This window comes from Pelodiscus sinensis, chromosome 11 (assembly GCF_052426305.1).
Source record: "Pelodiscus sinensis isolate ZL-2025 chromosome 11, ASM5242630v1, whole genome shotgun sequence".
NCBI lineage: Eukaryota > Metazoa > Chordata > Testudines > Trionychidae > Pelodiscus > Pelodiscus sinensis.
The window spans coordinates 5,758,164-5,783,977 of record NC_143062.1 but is presented as its reverse complement, the minus strand read 5'-3'; the positions used below and the strand labels follow the sequence as shown (position 1 = coordinate 5,783,977).

The window sequence follows — 25,814 nt, the reverse complement described above, 5'->3', positions numbered from 1 at the left end:
TTCACGGACAGCTGGGGGTTTGCTCTCCAAAGGAATTGCACATTTGCTTTTCTTGAATGCTCATAGCACACGCTGTGTGAGTCCTGTGCCCATCAGCAAAGCTGCTGGGCCATGGGGCCAGCACAATGTAGACACAGCCTATTTGCATCAAGTGCCTATTTGCAGAGACCCACTCAGCCCTAATTCAGGTTGCTCAGCCAGAAGCGACTCAGGGCCACAGTGGTGGAGAGTCCAGGCCTGGCCCCCAGCTCCTAAGAGCAGCTGGACTGTGCCCTGGTGAGCGGGGAAGGCTGCACATACCCCATTCCTTTGCTCCACCAGTCTGTGCACTCGAGCCTGGCAAACAGCACTAGTGACAGGCCAGTTCAGGGAGAGGCAGAAGCAGGCTGGCTCCTGGCTGCACAGCAAGGGGAGCCGCTGTCATTGCAGCCAGCTGCGAGAACCACCCCGCCCAGGCTGCACCAAACCAAAGCTGGAGTGACTGGCAGGGCCTAGCTCTCCAGCGTAGGAAGGACCCTGCGTGGCGGGTTCTCTGGCTGCTGGGCAGCCTTTGGCCGGTGGGTTTGATGGACTGTGGAAAGGTGGGTAGTTGTGCCCATGGCACTGAGCCACAGCCACTGGTCCTGGGGCCTGCGCGTCCAGGCACTGGCTGGGGCCGTTAATCATGCAGCAGCCAGAGAAAGGGCAGAGAAAAGAGAAGCTTTAAAAATAGCTTTTTAGCATCATTTGTTAAAGGCTTGAGTGGGGCACCCCCCATGCCCTGCAACCTGCTGTGCTGAACCAACTCTCTGCCCCGCTTTCTCTGGGCGCTGGCAGCACTGCTGCTGAGTCGCCACCCCACTACCCGCACTGTCCCCACACAACAGGCAAAGGAGGGGGCAGACTAAAGGGCAAACTACTCAGTGGGCCCAGCCCCCTCCCCTTCTTCCGCTCCCCCCCACACCCACACTCAGCAAGAGCAGGGAAGCACATAATGCTCCCCTCATTTGGCTCCTTTGCCAGGGCCAGGTACTTCCCTCTCCAGCACCAGTTGCATGCCAAGCACGACTTGCTGCCAAGCTTTCCTGGCTGTTCCCTAGCAGCCCTTTCCCCGCTGCTCCAAACCCTTCTCTGCACTGCCTGGGGCTTGCACACACGGCTCTTCAGTGGCAGATCTAAAACCAGGAGGAGGGTGCTGAATGGGGAGGTGCTCTGTGCCCATGCCTGGTTTTGTCCCTCCCTAAAGTCCCGTGTCCACTGGGCTATGTCCCCTGCCGCCCTATACAGTCTGCTCTGCGCCCCTCTGGATCCCTTAGTGTGGTCCCCACGCTCCTCTTTACATTGGTTGTCACTCCTCACCCCAGGCCTTGGGAGGGGCCTTCCCAGGAACCAGTAGGGGAGATCCAGGCCCAGCCCTGCTCCAGTTGCAGGCGGGAGCGGCGTGCTAAGAGGCAGGAATAAAGGCCATTTTTAGACCCTGTGGGTGGGGAGTTAATTTTGTACTTTCAGGTGCTTAGTGCTGCCAGCTGCCTCCCACGGCAGCACTGCCTCTGCCTTGCAGTAGGAGCTGTGTTTTCACTACACTGTTGCCCCAGCCCGGGCAGCTCTCCCAGCCCAGACCTGAGCCCTTCCCCAGCAAGGAGTCTAGGCACAGTGCCTGGGTGCCCCCTCTGACTGCAGATAGCATCTGCTTCCCACAAAAGGGCAGAGCGGGCGCCATGGGAACGGGGCCCCGGCAGAGCGGGCACCATGGGAACGGGGCCCCGGCAGAGCGGGTGCCATGGGAACGGGGCCCCGGCAGAGCGGGTGCCATGGGAACGGGGCCCCGGCAGAGCAGGGAGAAAGGGAACGGGGCACAGCAGAGCGGGCGCCACAGGAACGGGGCCCTGGCAGAGCAGGGAGAAAGGGAACGGGGTCCCGGCAGAGCGGGCGCCATGGGAATGGGGCCCCGGCAGAGCAGGGAGAAAGGGAACGGGGTCCCGGCAGAGCGGGCGCCATGGGAATGGGGCCCCGTCGGTGCCTGCTTGGGCAGTGTCCCTGAGCAGGGCTATGCTGCCCTGTGTGAGAGTTGCCCCTGCCGGGCATATGCCCTTACTCCGCTGCCAGTCAAGTTGCAGCCCTGGTGGGACAAGCTCAGGCAGGCATCTCCAAAGGCAGCAGTGAGGTTCTTCAGGACTTGGCAGGGCCGCTGCACTGGGCAGGTGGGTGTCAGGTATGCCAGCAGCACGGCCCACTGAGACTGGGGGAGCATCCAGCTGTGCAGAGGGGGCTCAGGCTGCTGGGGGAGGTGGATCTGGAGAGCTGCAGCCTCTGGACTTTGCCGGGGGGTCAGAGCTCCTGGCTCATCCTGTGGGCCCAGGGCCCTGGCTTGCTCTCAGCCTCACTGGGCAGCTGGGGCAGCATACTGGGGCTCTGTTTGGCTCCAGCCCCTAGGGAGTGTCTGGCACCGGCAGCAGCTGCCCTGGCCTGGGAAAGGAGTGGGGCTTGGCACCAAGGGCCTGACAGGTGCGAGGCTGGAGCTCATGTGGCTCCAAGGAACATGGCAGCTGGGGGGTGGCCGGGAATGTTCCCAGGGCGTGTTTGGCAAGAGCTCAGAACTGCAGCTGGACAGACATGTGCCAGTTGTACCCAATCCCAACCGTTCTGCTGGTGCCCTTCAATCCAGCCTGCAGCCCCTGCCAACCCAGCCCATGGCCCCCAAACCTACTCCCCAGCTCCCTGCTAGCCCAGCCCAGCCCATACCCTCCAAACCCACCCCCCAACTCCCTGCAAGGCCAACCCTGCCCAGGCTTTCACTCCAAACCACAGCCCTAGCCATCCCAGCCCTGCTGGTGCCTCTCACTCCTGGTCACAGCTGCCATGGGGTGGCAAATGAACTCCTGCTTTGGAGAGGCAAGTCAGGCTGCCCTGCCCCTTCCACCCAAGGCCCCACCTCCATGCCAGAGCCCCAAATGGCCCCCAAAAAAGGAAAAGCCCTGAGAGGTCCCCCTTGCCGGGGGAGCTGCTGCTCCCCTCCCCCACAATCCCCCCAACATCAGACTGACCTGCTCTCTTGGCTCCTGAGCACCAAGCCAGTCCCAGTGCCCCAGCTCCTTGGTCTCACCCCCACTGAGCCCCAGCAGCCATTCCTGGTTCTCCACATTATTCCTCACTCCCTGATCCCGAGGTGGGGCAAGGTGAGCAGCAGGGACCTTTGGGGGTGGAAGAGTCTTGTGAAAGGGGGGCATCAGATTATCCAGCAGCGGGTTGGCAGCAGCACCATTGCTTCCTTGGCCTATTATACCCCACCCAGCTGCACTTTAAATTTACTAGCATATCATAGATTCATAGAAGCACAGGGTTGGGAGAGACCCCAGGAAACCATTGAATCCAACCCCCTGCCCAAAGCAGGACCAATCCAACTAAACCATCCCAGCCAGGGCTTTGTCAAGCTGGGACTTAAAAACCTCTAGGGATGGAGATTCCACCCCCTCCCTAGGGAACCCAGCCCAGTGCTTCCCCACCCACCTCGGGAAATAGGTTTCCCTAATATCCAACCTAGCCCTCCCCCACTGCAACTTGAGCCCATTGCTCCTTGTTCGGCTGCCTGCCCCCACTGAGAACAGCCTCTTTGGGACCCCACCTCAGGAAGTTGAAGGCTGTTATCAAATCCCCCCTCACTCTTCCCTTCTGCAGACTAAACAAGCCCCAATCCCTCCGCCTCTCCTCATAGGTCATGTGCTCCAGCCCCCTAACCATTTTAGTTGCCCTCCGCTGGACCCTCTCCAATGCGTCCACATCCTTTCTGAAATGGGGTCCCAGACTTGTATGCAACACTCCACATGGGGCCTCACCAGTGCCAAATAAAGGGGAATTATCATTTCTCTAGATCTGCCGGCAATGCTCCTAATGCAGCCCATTATGCTGTTAGCCTTCTTGGCGACAAGGGCACATTATTGACTCATCTCCAGTTTCACACCCACTGTAACCCCAGGCCCTTTTCAGACCAGGAATGAGAGGAGTGTCCTAGCTCTGTGCATCTGCCCCCAAGCAGCTGGAGGGGGTGTCTCTGGCAAGGGCTGGGGAGCCTGGCCTGGCTGAGCCCAGAACTGGCCCTCAAAAGCCGGGGTGGGGGAGCTACCGAGTTGTGCCTACAGGCGCTGCACTCCCTGCCCCAGCCTGGACCCCCAGGCCCCGCTCTGGCCCCGCCAGCCAGCGCCCCTGGGCAGGGGTGACACCCGCTGGCGATGGCTCGTAGGGCAGCAGCCCGGGCCGCCCTGGGAGCCGGCTCGCGGCCGACGCCCCGCCCCTCTGCAGCGCTCGGGGGGGCCCGAGCGCCTGCGCCTGCGCGTGGGCAGCGGGGCGAGGCCCTTGTTGCGTCAGAGCCGGACCCCAGGGTGCCCCAAATATCCGCCCCGCGCACGCGCAGTTCGCAGCGATCCATTTCCATGGAAACCGGGGGGCGGGGAATACCCGCTAGCTCCGCCCCGGAGCCATGTTGGATGGAGCCGCCGGCGCCGAGCCCGGGACCCGGAGCGAGGTGAGAGCCCCCCCCCCCCCCCTCGGGACCCGGAGCGAGGTGAGAGCCCCCCCCCCCCGGGACCCGGAGCGAGGTGAGAGCCCCCCCCACCCCCCCAGCCCCGCCCCCCCCGGGACCCGGAGCGAGGTGAGAGCCCCCCCCCCCCCCCCCACCCGGGACCCGGAGCGAGGTGAGAGCCCCCCCCCCCCCCGGGACCCGGAGCGAGGTGAGAGCCCCCCCCCCCCGGGACCCGGAGCGAGGTGAGAGCGCCCCCCCCCCCCCGGGACCCGGAGCGCCCCCCCCCCCCCCCCGGGACCCGGAGCGAGGTGAGAGCCCCCCCCCCCCCCAGAGCCCCCCCCCCCCCGGGACCCGGAGCGAGGTGAGAGGCCCCCCCCCCCCCGGGACCCGGAGCGAGGTGAGAGCCCCCCCCCACCCCCCGGAGCGAGGTGAGAGCCCCGCCCCCCCCCCGGGACCCGGAGCGAGGTGAGAGCCCCGCCCCCCCCCGGGACCCGGAGCGAGGTGAGAGCGCCCCCCCCCCCCCCCGGGACCCGGAGCGAGGTGAGAGCCCCCCCCCCCCCGGGACCCGGAGCGAGGTGAGAGCCCCCCCCCCCCCCCGGGACCCGGAGCGAGGTGAGAGCCCCCCCCCCCCCCGGGACCCGGAGCGAGGTGAGAGCCCCCCCCCACCCCCCGGAGCGAGGTGAGAGCCCCGCCCCCCCCCCGGGACCCGGAGCGAGGTGAGAGCCCACCCCCACCCCCCGGAGCGAGGTGAGAGCCCCGCCCCCCCCCCGGGACCCGGAGCGAGGTGAGAGCGGCCCCCCCGCCCCCCCCGGGACCCGGAGCGAGGTGAGAGCCCCCCCCCACCCCCCGGAGCGAGGTGAGAGCCCCGCCCCCCCCCCGGGACCCGGAGCGAGGTGAGAGCCCACCCCCACCCCCCGGAGCGAGGTGAGAGCCCCGCCCCCCCCCCGGGACCCGGAGCGAGGTGAGAGCGGCCCCCCCGCCCCCCCCGGGACCCGGAGCGAGGTGAGAGCCCCCCCCCACCCCCCGGAGCGAGGTGAGAGCCCCGCCCCCCCCCGGGACCCGGAGCGAGGTGAGAGCGCCCCCCCCCCCCCCCGGGACCCGGAGCGAGGTGAGAGCCCCCCCCCCCCCGGGACCCGGAGCGAGGTGAGAGCCCCCCCCACCCCCCGGAGCGAGGTGAGAGCCCCGCCCCCCCCCCGGGACCCGGAGCGAGGTGAGAGCCCCCCCCCACCCCCCCGGGACCCGGAGCGAGGTGAGAGCCCCGCCCCCCCCCCCCCCGGGACCCGGAGCGAGGTGAGAGCCCCCCCCCCCCCGGGACCCGGAGCGAGGTGAGAGCCCCCCCCCCCCCCGGGACCCGGAGCGAGGTGAGAGCCCCCCCCCCCGGGACCCGGAGCGAGGGGAGAGCGCCCCGCCCCCCCCGGGACCCGGAGCGAGGTGAGAGCCCCGCCCCCCCCCCCCCCGGGACCCGGAGCGAGGTGAGAGCCCCGCCCCCCCCCCCCCCGGGACCCGGAGCGAGGTGAGAGCCCCGCCCCCCCCACCACCCCCCGGGACCCGGAGCGAGGTGAGAGCGCCCCCCCCCACCACCCCCCGGGACCCGGAGCGAGGTGAGAGCCCCCCCCACCCCCCGGAGCGAGGTGAGAGCCCCGCCCCCCCCCCCCCCCGGGACCCGGAGCGAGGTGAGAGCCCCGCCCCCCCCCCGGGACCCGGAGCGAGGTGAGAGCCCCGCCCCCCCCCCGGGACCCGGAGCGAGGTGAGAGCCCCGCCCCCCCCCCCCCCGGACCCGGAGCGAGGTGAGAGCGCCCCCCCCCCCCCCGGGACCCGGAGCGAGGTGAGAGCGCCCCGCCCCCCCCCCCCCCGGGACCCGGAGCGAGGTGAGAGCCCCCCCCCCCCCCCCGGGACCCGGAGCGAGGTGAGAGCCCCGCCCCCCCCCCCCCCGGGACCCGGAGCGAGGTGAGAGCCCCCCCCCCCCCGGGACCCGGAGCGAGGTGAGAGCCCCCCCCCCCCCCGGGACCCGGAGCGAGGTGAGAGCCCCCCCCCCCGGGACCCGGAGCGAGGTGAGAGCCCCGCCCCCCCCCCCCCCGGGACCCGGAGCGAGGTGAGAGCCCCGCCCCCCCCCCCCCGGGACCCGGAGCGAGGTGAGAGCCCCGCCCCCCCCCCCCCCGGGACCCGGAGCGAGGTGAGAGCCCCGCCCCCCCCCACCACCCCCCGGGACCCGGAGCGAGGTGAGAGCGCCCCCCCCCACCACCCCCCGGGACCCGGAGCGAGGTGAGAGCCCCCCCCCCCCCCCCGGGACCCGGAGCGAGGTGAGAGCCCCGCCCCCCCCCCCCCCGGGACCCGGAGCGAGGTGAGAGCCCCCCCCCCCCCCGGGACCCGGAGCGAGGTGAGAGCCCCCCCCCCCCCCGGGACCCGGAGCGAGGTGAGAGCCCCCCCCCCCGGGACCCGGAGCGAGGTGAGAGCCCCGCCCCCCCCCCCCCGGGACCCGGAGCGAGGTGAGAGCCCCGCCCCCCCCCCCCCGGGACCCGGAGCGAGGTGAGAGCCCCGCCCCCCCCCCCCCCGGGACCCGGAGCGAGGTGAGAGCCCCCCCCCCCCCCCCACCCCCCCCCCGGGACCCGGAGCGAGGTGAGAGCGCCCCCCCCCCCACCCCAGCCCCGCCCCCCCCCCGGGACCCGGAGCGAGGTGAGAGCCCCCCCCCCCCGGGACCCGGAGCGAGGTGAGAGCCCCGCCCCCCCCCCCCCCCCCGCCCCCCCCGGGACCCGGAGCGAGGTGAGAGCCCCCCCCCCCCCCCGGGACCCGGAGCGAGGTGAGAGCCCCCCCCCCCCCCCCCCGGGACCCGGAGCGAGGTGAGAGCCCCCCCCCCCCCCCCCCGGCCCCCCCCCCCCCCCCCGGAGCGAGGTGAGAGCCCCCCCCCCCCCCCCCGGGACCCGGAGCGAGGTGAGAGCCCCGCCCCCCCCCCCCCCCCCGCCCCCCCCCCGGGACCCGGAGCGAGGTGAGAGCCCCCCCCCCCCCCCGGGACCCGGAGCGAGGTGAGAGCGCCCCCCCCCCCCGCCCCCCCCCCCCCCCCCCCCCGCCCCCCCCGCCCCGCCCCCCCGGGACCCGGAGCGAGGGGAGAGCCCCCCCTCCCCCCCCGCTGACGGTGCCTTTCCCGCAGCCCGGCCCTGCCCCGGCGGCCGCGCGCAGCCCGGTGGCGCTGCAGGTGGGGGACGCGAGGACGGAGCTGGCCCGGCCCGGCGTCTTCGTCATCGACCTGCTCCCGCCGCCCGCCCGGCCGCTGGATGTAGGTGCGGGGGAAGGGGGGCTGCAGGGTCGGGGAGGGAAGGGGGGGCCCTCGGGGGGCTGCAGGGTCGGGGAGGGAAGGGGGCCCGCAGGGTCGGGGAGGGGAGGGGGGGCCCTCGGGGGGCTGCTGGGTCGGGGAGGGAAGGGGGGCCCTCGGGGAGGGAAGGGGGGGCCCTCGGGGGGCTGCAGGGTAAGGGAGGGAAGGGGGGGCCCTCGGGGGGCTGCAGGGTCGGGGGGCCCGCAGGGTCAGGGAGGAAAGGGGGGTGGCCCAGGTGGGGAGTGTGCTGCAATCCCTATGGAGCAGAGTGTCCGTGGAGACCCCTGGCTCCCCGCTGGCTGCCTGGGCTGGAATCAGGTCGCTCTGGAGAGAGGCTGGTTGCCTGGCGCTGGTAGGTGCCCTGATGTGGCAGAGTTAAGGTCAGCGCCCCGGCCGGCTTAGCACATTCATTTGGACACCAGGGGTGGGTAGGGGTCTCGGGACAGATAGACTCCGGGTGGGCATCTGAGAGGTGGCACCCAGGAGCCATGTGTGCGTGAGCAGCTCCTGCCATGCCCCGCAGCTGGGCGCCGTGCCAGGAGGGGTACTGTCATGAAGGCACTAACAGAGCCACCTGGGCACCCTGGCCCCTGCCAAGGCAGGCGAATGACAAGGGTTGATACATGTGGGGCTCCAGGACATTCCCATGGGCTCTGGTGGGGAAGAAGCTCCTGCCCCCCGCCGGGCGTAGCTGTGTGGGAGGACTGAAGGTAGGTGTTCCCACAAAGGGAAATGGCTGGGCGCTTGGGGCACCTGGCCCAGCGCTTGCAGGAGTCTCTCCATACGTGGCCTTTCCCAGGCAGTTTTGGGCCCAGCCTGTCCCGAAGCCGTGGCAATGACTCAGAAGCTGAGAGTGCGCCCTGGTGGCCTCAGTTCTCCAGCCTCTGGAGTGTAGCAAAGGGACTGGATTTCAGAGCAGTGGCCAGAGGCAGGTGGGACAAGATACGGACATCTCCCAGGGCCCGTCCCCCGAAGGCAGCTCATGACCCACTGCTGGGCTGTCTCAGTTGCAGGAGATCGTCTTTAAGAACTTCTACACGGCTTTCCTGACCGTGCGGGTGCTGCGGTGCCACGTCTCTGATGGGGGACGTGAGGGTGCCAGGAAGTGGGTCACCTGCTTGAGAAATCACTGCCTGATGCCCAGCCCGCACACAGAGGCTGGCTCCCAGGATTACTTCTCTCTCTCCAGGCATCAGGTAGGGAGCGCCCAGCTCCACGGGCACGCCCCCCTCTGGAGTGGGAACCCACAACTCTATGCACCGGGAGTGCTCAGAAAATGAGCCCCTCCCTCAGTGTGGAGATGAATACGCAGCGGCCCTGGGCCCGTGAGTTTATTAACCACAGGAGATAGATTTGACGTGACTGTAAGGACAGATCAAAGCTATTTACCCAGCAAACAAAACCCACAAACGAGCCTTCATGTGCTCAGCGGATGGAACACGAATTGGCAGAGCCTCACGCTAAGCGAGGGTACACGCAGGCCTCCCATTCTTAAGGGGCAAGCTGCACTTGCTTTCAGCTCCGAGTCCCCAGGGTTCCATTCCCTTGAGCCTGGACTCAGCACTTCTCCCAGTTCAGTCTTTGTTCCTCTTGCGTGAGGAGTGAACCTCGGACGATGGCGCTCCCCACCTTTACAGAGCTCTCACGTCTGGTGGGACTCAGAGTGTGCTTAGGGCTGCGCCCAGCCAGCCCGAACGAGACTGGATGCAGCAGCCCTTGCCCTGCGTCCAGAGGGAGCCCTTTTTTCCAAAGCTCAGTCCCCACGCAAGTTAGTGGAAAAATACCGACGTCCCGAGATGGTGGTTTCAGCCCATGTCCTTGTAGAGCCACGGCAGCCTTCGCTCACAGGCTGTCTGCAGTGTCCTCAGGAGAGCTCCCCAGCTGGGGATAAGCATCTCTGGAGGCCTGCTTTGCCTAATGGCCCATCACCAGGAATAGGCCTGTCCCAGCCGGCTGTCTAGACTGATAGCACCCTGGCTGGCAGATGTTCCCCATGTGAAATGCAGGTCCATGGTCAGTGCTTATAACTTCAGACAGGAAAATGACACTTGCGTGCAGTTAGGATCATCTACATCGTAACTTTTCCAGTGACACCACACAAGACCCATCTTGCAGAAAGTGCATCACAATTATGCCACAGTTTCACAGTAGTGTCACAGTGCAGTGTCCAGTCCTCGTGAGCACCACAGTGCTGGGGTACGGCCTCAGCTGCTGGCCCTTCTTCTCCTCCTGCCTGCTGGCAAGGACCTGGTGTGCGATTTTTGGCACCCATCTGTAACTCCTGTCCAGCATTGTGCTCTGCTCCGTCCACGCTCCTGGCAACTAGCAGCGAGCCCCTCACTGCAGGACCGTGCTTGCTGCCCTGTTGTCTCTGGCAGATGCTGTGTGACGTGGATCAGGTGACCGCTGTGCGTCTGATCCTTCGCCAGCCCTCACCCGTTTGGCTGCACTTCACCCTGGAGGAGCTGCAGCTCTACCCCCGGGTTCAGCAGGTGAGTGCGTGTGGAGGCTGCTGGCCAGGGTGGTGTCGGTCTGCCCTTCCCCCAGGCACGAAGCACTGCACAAAGCTGCCTGTGCTTGGGGAGAATGGAATTGGCCCGGTCCTGCCAGCCCTGCAGGGCTCATTGGGGACCCTGCCAGTCATCCTGCCTCGGGCTCCTTCCAAGGATCCACTGAGGTTGGGAAGCAGCTGTATGGCCCCTATCCTGGGGCACCCTGTCTCCTTCACTTGCCCGGCAGAATCCCACCTGTTCCAGGCTTGAGACTCCCTCCAGAGCCCCATGGCTCAGTGGAGAGGAGTTTGTAAGCTGGGCTGTGGCCCCAGGCTCCTGGCCATGGGGGCCTCTGTCTCTGCAACCCAGGGAGTGTTTCCTGCAGTGCCCCCTCTCATTGGCTTGCCGGCTCTGTGCTGGGACTTGCTGTCTGCGCCAGCCGGGGACGTGAGCAGGGACAGCCGCGTGGTCCGGCCAGACCTGCGCTCCCTGGACTGCAGGCAGCCAGTCCTTGTGGGCTCTGAGGAGCCTGGCGTGCCTCCATAGGCGCAGGGGGACTTTGCTCTGCTTACCTGCCACTTTGACTCCTTTCAGAGCCTGCAGACAGACTTCCCCTCCTGGCTGTCCCACCTGGCCCCCCAGCAGCAGCCAGCAAACCTACACAGGGTAAGCAGGCTCCTCAGGAGCAGTGGGCATGTCCTGTGGGGAGAGGCCATGAATGGTTCCTGGCCGGGGGTGGGGAGTTCTGTGGGGGGAGGGAGGGTAGAGACCTGGCCAGGGTGGGGTATTCTGGGGAGGGCAGTGGGCACTGTGGCAGCAGTGGGGTGGGTGCCTTGCTGCAGACTGCTATGGGGGAGCTGGGCTGGGGGGCCATGAGGCTAGGGATCTGCATGCACTGAGGGGCCGCAGAGGCTCCTGGACGCTGGGAATGAGGGCAGCGTGTCAGGAAGGAGCCGGTCAAGTGGGTTGTAGTTGAGAGCTGCGTGCCTGGGAAGTGGGACGTAGCAAGGCCAGGTACCCTGCCCACTGGGAGCACGTGGCCCATTTGCGTCCCTCTTGCACACGGGTTGTGGTGCAAATACGTACACGTGCGCCTCGGCAAGCGTGGTGGGCGAATTGCACCTGCCCATGTGAATGTACGCTGCCAAGGCCAGCCACTGCTGGCTGTTCCACACAAGCCTTTCCCGGTCCGGGCACAGAGGGACTGTTTGCAAGCCGCTTGCTAAACTCCTTGGAGCATGGGTGCTTCTTCACTGCTTGGGCAGTTTGCAAACAGCAGGAGGAGGGCTTGCCCCAGCCCTTGGGGGCCAGCTGGGAGCTGGGCCTTCCTTAGTACAGCTCGCCGGGCATTGCCCCCATCTGTGGACTGGCCATGTTGCTGGCACTCCGCCTCCCTGGGGCTGCAAGCGGAAAGCCAGAGAACCTCTGGGCCTTGTTCAGAGACCAGCTGCTCTCCTCACTCTGCTGGGCTGCGAGCACCCTGGGGGCTCTGCCCTGAGGCTCAACTGTATGGGCACCCAGGGTCAGATGGCGAGAACCAGGGGGTGACCAGGGTTGGGTGGCTGAGTGGGGCACCAGGGGGTGAGGAGGGAGCTCGCACAGCCGGGACAGAGGCCTGGCAGTGAGGTGCCGCACTGGCTGGAGCAGTCAGAGGCGTCGTGCGCTACAGCGCCTCGCGCACTTGCTCGGATCCCTCTCTATGCTGCAGCTGGACCTGGAGGCCCCATTGTGCCCCAAAGGCTCACCATCCGGAAAGCTGTGTGGGGTCGGAGAGAGCAGGGTGACCGCAGCCAGGAGCAGTGCCCACGAGCTGCTGGCCAGGCCAGAGAGCACTGTCCCTTGGCAGCGAGGGGTTGGTGGAGTAGCATCGCTCTGGCCTGTGGTGCCGCTTTCAGGAACACCTGTTTCAGTAACCGCTGTCTGTCTGCAGGGTGTCCCCGACCCAGAGAAGGTGTCTACAGAAGTCCAGCGCCTGTGGGTACTGACGGAGATGATCCGCGCCAACCAGACAGCAGCCCGGATTGGGCGCTTTGACGTCAGTTCCCAGTTAGCCCTGTTCATTGCCCATGGGGGCTGGCCCCAGCTCCAGGCTTGCTGCATGGCCTAGGGAGGTTGTACCCTGGGTACTGGCAGTCACCTGAGCTGCTCCCTGTGGGCTGCATGTGTGGAGGGCCGGTGGGCTCCTGGGTCCAGGGGCAGCTTCACCAGCAGGGATACACTCCCCCGTCTCAGCCTCTTGAACGTGCTAGCTCCCCTGCCACTGCAAGGAAGAGGTATGCTGGATGCGGGCTCGCAGCTCCTGCAGTCCCAGCAGCTGTTCCTAGGGGCTGGGGCGCCTGCAGTGGTTCCTGGGGGTGCTCAGTTCCTGCAATCCCAGCAGCTGTTCCTAGGGGCTGGGGGCGCCTGCAGTGGTTCCTGGGGGTGCTCAGTTCCTGCAATCCCAGCAGCTGTTCCTAGGGGCTGGGGCGCCTGCAGTGGTTCCTGGGGGTGCTCAGTTCCTGCAGTCCCAGCAGCTGTTCCTAGGGGCTGGGGGCGCCTGCAGTGGTTCCTGGGGGTGCTCAGTTCCTGCAGTCCCAGCAGCTGTTCCTAGGGGCTGGGGCGCCTGCAGTGGTTCCTGGGGGTGCTCAGTTCCTGCAGTCCCAGCAGCTGTTCCTAGGGGCTGGGGCGCCTGCAGTGGTTCCTGGGGGTGCATTGGGGTGCTCAGTCCCTGCAATCCCAGCAGTTGTCCCTAGGAGGAGTGGGGGCCATGTTGGGGCTCTCGGCCTCTGCAACCCAGCGGGAGGCAGTGGGCTGCCCTGCCAGCAGTGACACTGCTCTCTCTTCCAGGTAGATGGCTGCTACGACATCAATCTGCTCTCCTACACCTGAGCGCAGCTCGCACTGGCCGCCTCCCTGCCCAGACAAAGGCGTCTGCGCTCCCTCAGCCTCCTCCACGGCATCTCCCAGGCTTCTGCACACCCTGCTGTTTGCCAGCCTGCTTCTCCCTGCAGCTTTCTCCTCTCCCGGCACTGCACAGGTGCCCTGTTCTGAGCCAGCGGCTGTGTCTCCGCCTTCTGATGCCTGCGCTCTGTGGCCGGCTGTTCGGCGCAGGCCCCTGCCGGGAAGAACCGATGAATCCTGCTGCCGGTGGGACCTGGGGTGTGCAAAGCCAAGTGATGTGCCGGGCTCAGGGAACGCAGTTACTGCCCTGGGGCCATGCCCCTCTGGACCTGAGCTTGCCCAGTGCAGACGTTCCCTGGTCACAAGTACCACCCCTGTGGCTGTGCAGTAGGAGGTGCCATGGGGGCTGCTGTGGCAGTGCTTGTTCTCCCTGTTCTGGGAGCATGCAAGGGATACAGGGCAGGGGCCTTGCCGCCTTCCCTCCCTGGGAGAGGGGCGGCAGGGGCAGGGGGAGGGGGGAGGAAGGACTTGGGTGGAGCCTTCCTGGCTGGGGGCTGTGATGAGGCTGCAAGGCTTGGCACCTGGGGGCAGGAGAGCTACCTGCTGGCTCCTGGGGGGGCTCAGCCCCAATGGCAATTGAGGATGCTACCCTCATAGTCAGTTCAGCCACCCCATTGCTCCCCACAAGGGTCCCCAGGCATCTCCCAGCCCCCGCTGACCTAACTCAACCACCTCTGAAGATGGTGACTTGGGCCCCAGCCCCTCCCTGGCCCCAGGCTGCCTAGCTCAGGTGCATGGAAGAGATTCAAACTCTTGCTGTCCTGGAGCCCCGTTCCTCAGCTGCTGGGGGGTTTTGCCCAGGCCTGCTCCCTACTCCCGGGGTAATGCTGCTCTGGGACCCTGCCCCCTCTGCAGAAAAGCAGGTGATGGGGTGTGTCTGGGCCCCCTACAGCTGCCAAGCCTGGCTTTGTGCCATGAACTGCTGGGAGGTGTCTTGGGCAGTTTGGGTACTGGTGGGACTGGCTCTGTCCCTGGGATTAAGGGCAGGGCCCATTTCCCTTGCCCGTGAGCTAGGCCTGGGCAGTGGCAGCAGGTGAACAGACTGGCCTCTCCAGGGCGGGAGCAGCCTTTGCCGCCTGGGAGGGGCTGGCCCTAACCACTGGCAACTGAGCCCTAGAGAGATTTGCCCGAGGTACAGCAGCATGGAGCAGAGCCGTGGTGTGAGCCCTGTTCTCCTCCTCCTGCCCCTGCTTGGGCCTTTCTCCCAGCTGCAGCAGGGCCTGGCCTGGCCTGGCCAAGTTAGGAGTGGGTCTTGGGCTGCACCACGCCATGCTGTTCCCACCACTAGCCACTGCCCCCAGGGTTCACCCCTGGTCTGCCTGGGCCCACAGTGGGAAGCATCGTGCACCTGGCTGCTGTAATAAACAACCCCGAAGCTGAGCAGTGCTAGTGGTTTCTTGGAGCACAGCAACTGGCAAATACCATCCCTGCAGGCAAGCCTGGGCATCATCACCTCCCTGGGGCCCAGCTTGGTGGTTCCTGGGGCTGCTCCCAGGTCTGTGCCTAGCCCAGCCCTCCCTTGGCTCTCGGGGCGGGGGGGGGTGGGGCGGTACAGCGCAGGGGCTCATTCAGCTCTAGGCGTGTGGGGGTGAATGAGGAAAGGCAGTGTTGCCCCAGGAGAGGGCATTCCACCTCTGCCCTCCTGAGGACACAGTGCTCAGTTTAGGTCCCTTGCCCTTGGGCGTAAGGCGCTTTGCTCATGTGACTTAGCATGATCCAGGCAGTCCTCGCCGAACGCACCGAGGTCAGGACAGGCTGCAAGAGAGCACGCACCCCCATAACTGGTGGTCACCACCGATGTTAAACTCCCCAACCAATCTCAAACTCTGCTTGTGACCCCCCCACTGGCTAGTGAAAAAAGCAATTGTGCAGCCCTCTTGCAGTCTGGGTCTCTGGATCCAAGTCAGCACCTTGGTCCAGTACAGCGAGAAGCTATTTGAAAACTCTGCTCCGATCAAATGTCCTGTCCCCGCAGGGCCAGCCACATTACCAGCTCAATACTGGTTTGGCTCTTACCCAAAATACCAAGCTGGCAGACAGTCCTTGGCTGCGTCTACACTGGCATGATTTTCCGAAAATGCTTTTAACGGAAAAGTTTTCCGTTAAAAGCATTTTCGGAAAAGCACGTCTAGAGTGGCAGGATGCTTTTCCGCAAAAGCACTTTTTGTGGAAAAGCGTCCGTGGCCAATCTAGACACGGTTTTCCGCAAAAAAGCCCCGATCACCATATTCGCAGTCGGGGCTTTTTTACGGAAAACAGTACTGTGCTGTTTACACTGGCCCTCTTGCGCAAAAGTCTTTCGGAAAAAGACTTTTGCCCGAACGGAAGCAGCATAGTATTTCCAGAAAAGCACTGACAATCTTACATGAGATCGTCAGTGCTTTTCCGGAAATTCAAGCGGCCGGTGTAGACAGCTGGCAAGTTTTTCCGCAAAAGCAGATGATTTTGTGGAAAAACTTGCCAGTCTAGACACAGCCCTTGAGTCTCTCAAACTAAAGGCCACAAAAGGGCGAAAAGAGTTGTTAGACTTCAAAGTCTATAATGGGGCGGTATTGGTGAGTTTGCTGGCTTGAAAGTGCCTCTGAAATACATCTGCAGCTCTGATTGGTTTTTATACAGAGCTTCAGCTTGTTACACCAGAGATAAGAAGCAGGGTTGTAGACAAAAAAAGGGTGAAAATGCTGGTTCTGGCTTTTATCTGTTTCCCATATGGATGAACTTCCTGTGTCCCAAACACAAGCTTTGCAGCACATGGCCTCAAAAAGCCCAAGAGTTCTGGCCGGAGGTTTGCTAACTCAAGGCGCAGCCCCTGGCTTTTCAAAGGGTTCATTATATAGCTGCTGACCCTTGGTGCGTCATCAAACTAGGCACTGCTAGTCTGGGGGATGTTACCCAGAAACAACACAAGATAGGAAATATAGTTATGTTCAAAATGTGTTCATTTCAGAAACATAAAACAGGACGATGTAGCACTTTACAGGCTAACAAGATGGTTTATTAAGTGATGAGCTTTCGTGGGCCAGACCCACTTCCTCAGATCAAATAGTGGAAGAAAATTGTCACAACCATATATACCAAAGGATGCAATAAAAAAAAATGCACACGTGAAAAGGACAAATCACATTTCATTTTCATATGTGTTCATTTTTTTAATTGTATCCTTTGGTATATATGGTTGTGACAATTTTCTTCCACTATTTGATCTGAGGAAGTGGGTCTGGCCCACGAAAGCTCATCACTTAATAAACCATCTTGTTAGTCTGTAAAGTGCTACATAGTCCTGTTTTTGTTTCAGCTACACCAGCCTAACACAGCTACATTTCTATATATGTTAGTTTCAGGAAATTGTACCATAAATCTGTTAGTCTTTGAGGTACCACAGGACTCCTTGTTTTTGCAGATACAGACTAACACAGCTCCCCCCTCTGAGGCTGTGTCTAGACTGGCATGATTTTGCAGAAATACTTTTAACAGAAAAGTGTTTCTGTTAAAAGTATTTCTGCAAAAGCGCGTCTAGATTGGCATGGATGCTTTTGTGCAAAAGCATCTGTGGCCAGTCTAGACGCGATTTTGTGCAAGAAAGCCCTGATCGCCATTTTAGCCATTGGGGCTTTTTTACGCAAAACAGCTTTTTTATGTTCTTCCCTGTCTATACTGGCCCACTTGTGCAAGAGAGCTTTTTCCCGAGCAGGAGTGTTAAAGTATTTGTGCAAGAAGCACTGATTTTGTACATTACAAAGTCAGTGCTCTTGTGCAAATTCAAGCAGCCAGTGTAGACAGCTGGCAAGTTTTTGTGCAAAAGCAACCACTTCTGCATAAAATCTTGCCAGTCTAGATGCATCTGAGACTTTTCACAATATAAAAATGAAGCTAGAAACAAGATCATATCTGGCAACCAACATAGCTATAGGTTCCTTACATCCATATCTGGTCAGATTTTTGTAACACTGTCAGTATCAACACTAGTGCAGTGTGCTCCCCATATTCCTTCAGCCCAAGAGGGGCTCACTGGGCAGAGTCACTGGATAAAGCCTGACCTGGGCTCCACACAGGGAGGGGACTCTCCAGGGGATGGGGCGCAGTGAGGCTCCATGAAGGAAGCCACATGCTGACCCCTCCAAGATGAGTGTGCATGAGCCCAGGGATGGGAGCTCCAGGCCCAGAGCACCCGCATCTGGCATTGTGGGTTACAGCCTCAAGCCCTGGAGAGCCACCCACCCGTCTGGTCTCAGGCCCGTTCCTGCACTGCCAGCTAGCACACAGGCCGGAGCGTGGGCACGCACCTGAGATTGCAGGGCTCTGCCTCTGATCGGCCAGCTGGGAGCAGGGGGCCGGCGGGAGCCAGCAGCGGCTAAGTCTGATGGGGGTCAGGGGTATAATGGGGAGGTGGGCCCAGCCCCCTGGACCCCAACCCCCCTTGTCCCGTGCAAGCCAGACTCCCCCTCTGCGGGCACTGGAGGGAGAATACCTGGAGCACAGCTGGGGGGCCATCCCCCCACGCCGGTCGCTCCCCGCCCCGCACTAAACCCCGCCCCCAGGCTGATCCCCCCCCCCCCCCCCTCCCGCCAGCTAAGCCCGCGGGTGCATCCCTACGTTAAGTCCCTCCCCCTCGGCTGTCCATCCCCCCGCCGCGTTCCCAGCCTGCCATGCCGGGGGCGGGCCCGGGCCGGGCTCACAGGCTGCGGGATGCTGCGGGCGGGCGGCCGGGCTGCGCTGCGGGTCGGGCCCCGGGGCTGGGAGCCCGGGGCGGGCGGGCCGCGACGCTGCAGTTCCGGGCTGGTGAGCGGGACCCCAACCCCCTCAGGTCCCCCCACTGCCCCAGGGGGCCCCAAACCCCTCTGAGCCCCCCCCACTGCCCCAGGGGGCCCCAAACCCCTCTGAGCCCCCCCCCCACTGCCCCAGGGGGCCCCAAACCCCTCTGAGCCCCCCCCACTGCCCCGCGGGACCCCAACCCCCTCTGAGCCCCCCCACTGCCCCAGGGGGCCCCAAACCCCTCTGAGCCCCCCCCACTGCCCCGCGGGACCCCAACCCCCTCTGAGCCCCCCCACTGCCCCAGGGGGCCCCAAACCCCTCTGAGCCCCCCCCACTGCCCCGCGGGACCCCAACCCCCTCTGAGCCCCCCCACTGCCCCAGGGGGCCCCAAACCCCTCTGAGCCCCCCCCCCACTGCCCCGCGGGACCCCAACCCCCTCTGAGCCCCCCCACTGCCCCAGGGGGCCCCAAACCCCTCTGAGCCCCCCCCACTGCCCCGCGGGACCCCAACCCCCTCTGAGCCCCCCCACTGCCCCAGGGGGCCCCAAACCCCTCTGAGCCCCCCCCCCACTGCCCCGCGGGACCCCAACCCCCTCTGAGCCCCCCCACTGCCCCAGGGGGCCCCAAACCCCTCTGAGCCCCCCCCACTGCCCCGCGGGACCCCAACCCCCTCTGAGCCCCCCCACTGCCCCAGGGGGCCCCAAACCCCTCTGAGCCCCCCCCCCACTGCCCCGCGGGACCCCAACCCCCTCTGAGCCCCCCCACTGCCCCAGGGGGCCCCAAACCCCTCTGAGCCCCCCCCCCCACTGCCCCGCGGGACCCCAACCCCCTCTGAGCCCCCCCACTGCCCCAGGGGGCCCCAAACCCCTCTGAGCCCCCCCCCACTGCCCCGCGGGACCCCAACCCCCTCAAGCCCCCCCACTGCCCCGGGGGACCCCAACCCCCTCAGGCCCCCCCACTGCCCCGGGGGACCCTAACCCACTCTGAGCCCCCCCCACTGCCCCACGGGACCCCAACCCCCTCAGGCCCCCCACTCTCCCACGGGATCCCAACTCCCCTCTGAGCCCCCCCACTGCCCCAGGGGACCCCAAACCCCTCAGCCCCCCCCCACTGCCCCAGGGGACCACAAACCCCTCAGCCCCCCCCCACTGCCCCAGGGGGCCCCAAATCCCTCTGAGCCCCCCCCTGCCCCACGGGACCCCAACCCCCTCAGGCCCCCCCACTGCCCCGGGGGACCCTAACCCACTCTGAGCCCCCCCCACTGCCCCACGGGACCTCAACCCCCTCAGGCCCCCCACTCTCCCACGGGATCCCAACTCCCCTCTGAGCCCCCCCACTGCCCCAGGGGACCCCAAACCCCTCAGCCCCCCCCACTGCCCCAGGGGACCCCGAATCCCTCTGAGCCCCCCCACTGCCCCGCAGGACCCCAATCCCCTCTGAGCCCCCCCACTGCCCTGCGGGACCCCAATCCCCTCTGAGCCCCCCCACTGCCCCGCAGGACCCCAATCCCCTCTGAGCCCCCCCACTGCCCCGCAGGACCCCAATCCCCTCTGAGCCCCCCCCACTGCCCCACGGGACCCCAACCCCCTCAGGCCCCCCACTGCCCCGCAGGACCCCAATCCCCTCTGAGCCCCCCCCACTGCCCTGCGGGACCCCAACCCCCTCAGGCCCCCCACTGCCCCGCAGGACCCCAATCCCCTCTGAGCCCCCCCCACTGCCCTGCGGGACCCCAACCCCCTCAGGCCCCCCACTGCCCCAGGGGACCCCAAACCCCTCAGCCCCCCCACTGCCCCAGGGGACCCCAAATCCCTCTGAGCCCCCCCACTGCCCCGCGGGACCCCAATCCCCCCCACTGCCCTGCAGGACCCCAACCCCCTCAGGCCCCCCCACTGCCCCGGGGGACCCTAACCCTCTCTGAGCCCCCCCCCCCACTGCCCCACAACCCCCTCAGGCCCCCCACTGTCCCACGGGATCCCAACTCCCCTCTGAGCCCCCCCACTGCCCCGCAGGACCCCAACCCCCTCAGGCCCCCCCCACTGCCCCAGGGGACCCCAACCTCCTCAGGCCCCCCACTGCCCCACAGGACCCCAACTCCCCTCTGAGCCCCCCCACTGCCCCAGTGGACCCCAACCCCCTCAGGCCCTCCTCCCACTGCCCCGCAGGACCCCAACTCCCCTCCGAGTCCCAACTGCCTCCTGACGCCCCCTTTTCTCCCAACTGCCCCTCTCTGCAGCCCCGTACATTGCCCCAATTACTTCTCCCTGCCCCACAAACCATCTCCAACTGCCCCTCCCTGCAACCTCGACTGCCCCCAACTAGTCTTCATGACTGTGCCCCGTGTCCATCTCCCTCCTGCCGGTGTCTCCTGCCTGTGCCGCAGAAGCGTCTACGTCCCCTGTGGCTGCGCGCAGCTCAAGAGCAGATATCACAGATCTGCAGGGATCTACTTTGTAACCCCAGCCCCTTTGACTGCTGCCCCCCGGCCCCTCCCCTCTGTACACTGCCATCATCTCTCCCTTTGCCCCCCAGCTGTCCCGGCCCCCCTCCCTGCATGGTGGGGCTGCCTGAGAGCGCGGCGAGCCTGCAGCCTGGCCCGACTCTGAACCCTAATGATCACGGTGGATTCTCTCTGCTGATCTAGGCGGGAAGGGAAGGGGAGGGGAGGGGGAGCAAAGCAAGCGGCAGGGACAGCAGGCTGCCTTCCCCGCAGTGACCTTAGACATGCCTGTTACCAATAACGAAGGGCACGTGCTGGGCAAAGGGCGGGAGCTCCCTGGATCCGTGCACGCGGCGCCCAGTGCTCCCCCGTCAGTAAACACAACCCTCCCCCATCCAGCGGGCAGGCCGATGCCAGCCTGGGGCTCTCGCTCCGTCTCAGCAGGGTGGGGGGCTGGGCCTGTCTCGCCCTGGGGCCACATGCTGGCTCTTGGCCAGGGTTGGGGATGCTGCTCCGTGCCTGGTGTCTTGTCGCTGGGGATGGCCACAGAGACGGGGGTGGGGGGAGATGTGCCCCTGCTGCCTGTTGTGGGCCAGCCTGGGAACAGCCCCCAGCCCAGGGGTCCTGGACCCCCCCCAGTAGGGGCAGTTCCGGGGGAGCCAGAAACCGGGTGGCTGAACAGGCTGGTGACTCGAGCGCCTGGGCAGGGGCTCTGGGGCATGTGACTCGGCTCAGGATTTTTGGATTAGCCGCGCAAGTGTAGGCCTGTGGCTTGGCTCTGAGCCAGGCTCTTTGGCTGATCTGGAATGGGAGCCCAGAGTAGGGGGAAGCGCCCCCGGACCGTCCCAGCTTGCACTGCCCAGCCCACAGGGGCTCCAGCCCTCAGAGCCTAAGGGGGCCTGGGGTCCCCCAGGAGCCTGCAGCCCTGGGCCTGAGCCGTGCCTGGCACTGACTTACTCTGGGGCAGGGTGCCAGGGCCCTGCTGCAGCACAGCCCCCCGGAGAGAGGCGAGCGCTGGGCAGCTGCAGTCCTGGGCGCGCTCCTAGCCCTGGCCAGAGATGGGCTGAGCATCTGTGCCAGCCTCCTGCCGGGGGAGAGGGGCCTGTGAGCTGTGCCCCTTGGCGGCTGGCAGTCTGCCCCTGAGCGGTGCCTGCAGGCCCATCTCCTATGGCGGGGGTTAGTGCCAGCTGCCCAATCCAGCCCTCTCGCCCCACAGGATGGCCTGAAGCAGACACCCCTCCACGCCTTCCACCAGCAGCAGGGAGGCAGGATGGTGAACTTTGCTGGCTGGAGCATGCCCCTGCAGTACGGGCCAGGCCACCTGGAGTCTCACCTGCACACGCGCCGGCACTGCTCACTCTTCGACGTCTCCCACATGCTGCAGGTACTGTCGCTCCCCCGGCGTGGGCTCCCAGCTCACCTGAGAGCAGCTGTCCCTCCCAGATGGGGGAACTGAGGCCCAGGCAGGGCCAGCCAGCACTGGCCAGAGGGACTGGAGCTGAGGCTCTCTGAAACAGTGGCAGGGACTCAGCAAGTCCAGGCAGAGCAGAGAATGGAACCCAGGAGTCCTGGCTCGCTCACGCTCCCCCGCACCTGACAAATATGGTAATGCCCAAGTGCCCACCTGTGCCAGCAGGGGCAGGGCCAGCCTGGGGCGCGCTCTGCCAGGGCGGCTGGGCTCACGCTGTCCCTGGCCAGCCCGCTCAGGCTGTGGGGCTGCTGCACTGCTGTGCAGACATCCAGGCATCGGTGGGACCCAGCAAGGAGCCCTGACGTCTACGCAGCGAAGAAATAGCCCTGCAGCCCATGGCCAGGCCTCAGCCACCTCTCTTCCCCAGACCAAGGTGTTTGGCCGGGACCGGGTGAAGTTCATGGAAAGCCTGGTGGTTGGGGACATCGCGGAGCTGAAACCGGACCAGGTACGGTGGGTGCAAAACGCCCTCTGCTTGGCGTGGACAGACAGACTGACAGTCACGATGGCCCTCTGGAGACACCGGCGGCAGGGTCTAGGCACGTGCAGAGTCACCACTAAGGGGACCCAGGCCCTAGACCCCCTGTGCCCTTGCTGCTTGGGCACAGCAGCCTGGCTCCTGTGGGTCAGAGCCAGGGGATCTGCTGTGTGGCTCCAGCACCTCCCAAGCAAATCACTCTCCCCCCGAGGCAGCGATGCCGTGTGGGTCGCTTCTGAGCCAGACGGTTCACAATGGGCACAGAGCATTGCCCCAGCCATCGCAGGAGGCATCGCCACCCCGGGGACCCCCGACTCTGCCCCCGTCTGCAGCAAGATGGGGCTCTGCCCGCTGGTGGAACGGGGGGCTTATTGCCCAGCCCGGGCTTGATGTGGGCAGCAGAGTGAGGGGCAGGCAGCCTCCGACCCTCGGGGTGGGGTCCACGGGCCCCTGAACCCCCGGCACTCGGCTCAGTCTGTCCTCTTCATGTTTTCCAAGCCAAGACTGCCCCTTCACACCACCGGTCACCCCCTTCCTTTGTTCAGACCCCTTCCCTGGCCAGGGGAGAACCCTTGGCTGGACATGGTCTACCACCGGTGCTCAGGGTGCCCCCCCGCTGGGCAGTGCTACAGACACCGGCCAGTAGGGGGTGCACAGCAACCAGCAAATGCCAAGCCAAACTGGGCGCAGGGCCACTAGAGTGAGGGGCAGGGCAGGGCCAGGCTGGCAGGGGCCGCGGGTGGGGAGTGAGGGGCGGGGCCAGGCCGGCAGGGGCCGCGGGTGGGGAGTGAGGGGCGGGGCCAGGCCGGCAGGGGTCTCTCGCCAAAGGGCCATCGGGAGACGCGGCACGGCGTGCTGGTGACCGCTGCCTGTGCCGGGAGGCGCTGGGCTGAGCGTGGCTCTGCTCGCAGGGCACTCTCTCTCTCTTCACCAGTGAGGAGGGAGGCATCCTTGACGACCTGATTGTGACCAGCACCTCGGAGCAGCACCTCTACGTGGTGTCCAACGCCGGCTGCAGGGCCAAGGACTGGGCTCTCATGCGGGTATGCGTGCGCCGGATCCCGACACTGGCGGGGAGCGTTGGCTGGTGCCCTCCCAGGGGGTCCAGGAATGGATCCGCTGGGCCTCTCCGGGGCCGGAGGCAGGTCTGAGGCTGCATTGCCACGTGGGCCCGGCCTGGCCTCCAGTGGGAGCTGGGCTCTGCTGGCCGTTCCCACTGCACTTGTCTCCGTCCCAGGGCCGAGCACAGGAGCTGCAGGCCGCGGGTGCAGACGTGCACCTGGAGATCTCGGAGAACGCGCTGCTGGCTCTACAAGGTAACCGCACCTCCCTCCCCCGCTGCAAACATCCCCACGCCAGGGGGTCACCGAGCCCACACGCTGGCGGAGCAGGTGGGACTCAATGGGACTTGGCTGGGGGCACTCCCAACGGGCATGGGTGCTCTGGCACAGCCCCCTGCCCTGCTGTGCCCCGGGCAGGGGGAGCTGGCAGGGCCCAGGCAGAGCGGCCGGGGCAGCGTTGCTGGCGGCAACGCCCAGGCCTGGCTCTGGCCATGACTTGACTCCATTTGTGCTGCCTCAGAAACGTCTCCTGTGCCCACCCCCGACACTCCACCCAGCTGTCAGGGCGGGCGCTCCCCCCAGCCCCTGCTCACCCTGCTGTTTCGCCAGGTCCCTCGGCGGCGCGGGTGCTGCAGGCGGGCGTGTCGGACGACCTGAGCAAGCTGCCCTTCATGAGCAGCGCCGTGATGGGCGTGTTCGGGGTGCCCGGCTGCAGGGTGACGCGCTGCGGCTACACCGGAGAGGATGGCGTAGAGGTACCGTGCTGCCAGCCTGGGGGGTGCGGGAGGGGAGCGCTGGCACTGACCACGCCTGCCATTGCTTGGCTTAGATCTCCGTGCCCACGGGGCACGCCGTGGAGCTGGCGGAGCTGCTGCTCAAGGACCCCGAAGTGCAGCTGGCGGGGCTGGCAGCCAGGGACAGCCTGCGCCTGGAGGCCGGGCTCTGTCTCTATGGCAGCGACATTGACGAGACAACCACCCCCGTGGAGGCAGCTTTGGTGTGGACCTTGGGTAAGAGGGGCAGCGAGTCGGGCTGGGGGGGGGGGGTGAGCCTGGCATAGGGGCCCAGCTGCCTTGGAGATGTGTGCCCTTGTGACTGGGGAGGTGCTGGAGCCCCGGTGGGGTCCCCCCCAATGCCGTGTCTTGCCCTCGCAGGAAAGCGGCGCCGTGCAGCCATGGACTTCCCGGGGGCCGCTGTCATTGTGTCCCAGATCCACGGGAATGTGACGCGGAAGCGCGTGGGGCTGACCTCCACGGGGCCCCCCATCCGGCCACACACGCCCATCCTGAGCCCGGAGGGCAGGCCCATCGGTAGGTGAGCCGCAGGGCAGGCACAGGTCTCCCTTCCTTCCCTGCACCGCAGCCCAGGGCAGCCGCCCTCCCGTGGCCCAGGCTGGGTCCCACGCTGCATGGCGCATGTGGGCACCTGCCCAGCAGTGCACCCCCTAACTGGCCCTTCTACTTGCTGTGCCAGGTGAAGTGACCAGCGGCTGCCCCTCCCCCTGCCTGAAGAAGAACGTGGCCATGGGCTACGTGGCAGGCGAGCACAGCCGGGTGGGCACGGCGCTGATGGTGGAGGTGCGGAAGAAGAGTTGCCCTGCCCTGGTCACCAAGATGCCCTTCGTGCCCACCCGCTACCACACCCTCAAATGAAGCCTCGCTCCCAGCCCCACATCCACCACCACGGGGCCAGGTCCCCCTCAGAACTTCCCACAGGGCAGCCTGGCCCCATAGCACCTCCCATTCTGGTAGGGCTGGGCCGCCCAATATCCAGGCACCTTCCAGCCCCGTCTGAGACCCAGCTGAGCCAGGCCAGTCTGTGGGTCACTGTGGGGAGTGAGCTGGGCCCCATTTTCAGGCACGGTGTGGCCTGCTGCAGATGCCCAATGCAGCCAGCCATTCCCCGTGCTGTCAGGCAGGCTGGCAAGGTGAGAACCAGCTGGGCACACCCCATAGCCATACCTGGGCTGTGATTGTCCATTAAAGACCCTGACTCCAGTCCTGCCTGGCCGCTCATCTCTCCCTGGACTAGGCGCGAGACAGGAGGTGCCCACCACCACTCATGCCTGGATCCTCCCCCCCGGCATGGAGCCCAGAATCCCCAGTGGGGCAGAGGCTGGGCCAGGGCAGCCCAGCGGAGACCAGCACACCTGACCCCACAAGCACAGGGGAGAGCGGGCACTGTGCCAGCAGGCCCATTGGAAAGGAGCCGGGGGGGCTGCGCCCCTCTGCCCCTGCCAGGATGGGTCCGCAGGGGGCCTTCCACCCTGACCCAGGAGGCATCTGCTTCATCCCTGCCCTGGCCCCAGCCGGGGCGAGGCCGGGCAACCCCATCCCACCCAAGGAGGAAGACGAGGTTCAAGGTGGCTGCCATCTGCCAGCT

At 66.1% G+C, this 25,814-nt stretch overlaps 2 protein-coding genes across 2 annotated transcripts; both read left to right on the top strand.

Moving 5' to 3' along the window:
- Nucleotides 1–4,453: 4,453 nt before the first annotated feature.
- Nucleotides 4,454–13,295, top strand: NICN1 (nicolin 1, tubulin polyglutamylase complex subunit). Its single transcript, XM_089781362.1, has 7 exons — nt 4,454–4,498; nt 7,596–7,766; nt 8,810–8,998; nt 10,181–10,294; nt 10,889–10,960; nt 12,225–12,329; nt 13,121–13,295. Exons 1-7 carry the CDS (start codon nt 4,454–4,456, stop codon nt 13,160–13,162), a joined length of 738 nt encoding a protein of 245 aa, XP_089637488.1. The 3' UTR covers nt 13,163–13,295.
- A 4,563-nt stretch (nt 13,296–17,858) lies between these two features.
- AMT (aminomethyltransferase) lies at nt 17,859–25,429 on the top strand. Its single transcript, XM_075939600.2, has 9 exons — nt 17,859–18,013; nt 21,639–21,806; nt 22,261–22,341; nt 23,283–23,414; nt 23,609–23,687; nt 24,042–24,187; nt 24,262–24,442; nt 24,587–24,742; nt 24,906–25,429. The coding sequence occupies exons 1-9, from the start codon at nt 17,921–17,923 to the stop codon at nt 25,082–25,084; spliced, it is 1,215 nt and encodes a 404-aa protein (XP_075795715.2). The 5' UTR covers nt 17,859–17,920; the 3' UTR covers nt 25,085–25,429.
- Nucleotides 25,430–25,814: the final 385 nt, after the last annotated feature.

What these genes read in the sequence shown, in the direction of transcription:
- NICN1 (XM_089781362.1), top strand. Translation starts at nt 4,454, where the DNA reads ATGTTGGATGGAGCCGCCGGCGCCGAGCCCGGGACCCGGAGCGAG. An exon ending in AGCCCGGGACCCGGAGCGAG is followed by an intron (nt 4,499 to 7,595) that starts GTGAGAGCCCCC and finishes ACCCGGAGCGAG; the next exon opens with GGGAGAGCCCCCCCTCCCCC. An exon ending in CGCCCGCCCGGCCGCTGGAT is followed by an intron (nt 7,767 to 8,809) that starts GTAGGTGCGGGG and finishes GGGCTGTCTCAG; the next exon opens with TTGCAGGAGATCGTCTTTAA.
- AMT (XM_075939600.2), top strand. Translation starts at nt 17,921, where the DNA reads ATGCTGCGGGCGGGCGGCCGGGCTGCGCTGCGGGTCGGGCCCCGGGGC. An exon ending in CCGGAGAGGATGGCGTAGAG is followed by an intron (nt 24,188 to 24,261) that starts GTACCGTGCTGC and finishes TGCTTGGCTTAG; the next exon opens with ATCTCCGTGCCCACGGGGCA. An exon ending in CCCGGAGGGCAGGCCCATCG is followed by an intron (nt 24,743 to 24,905) that starts GTAGGTGAGCCG and finishes TTGCTGTGCCAG; the next exon opens with GTGAAGTGACCAGCGGCTGC.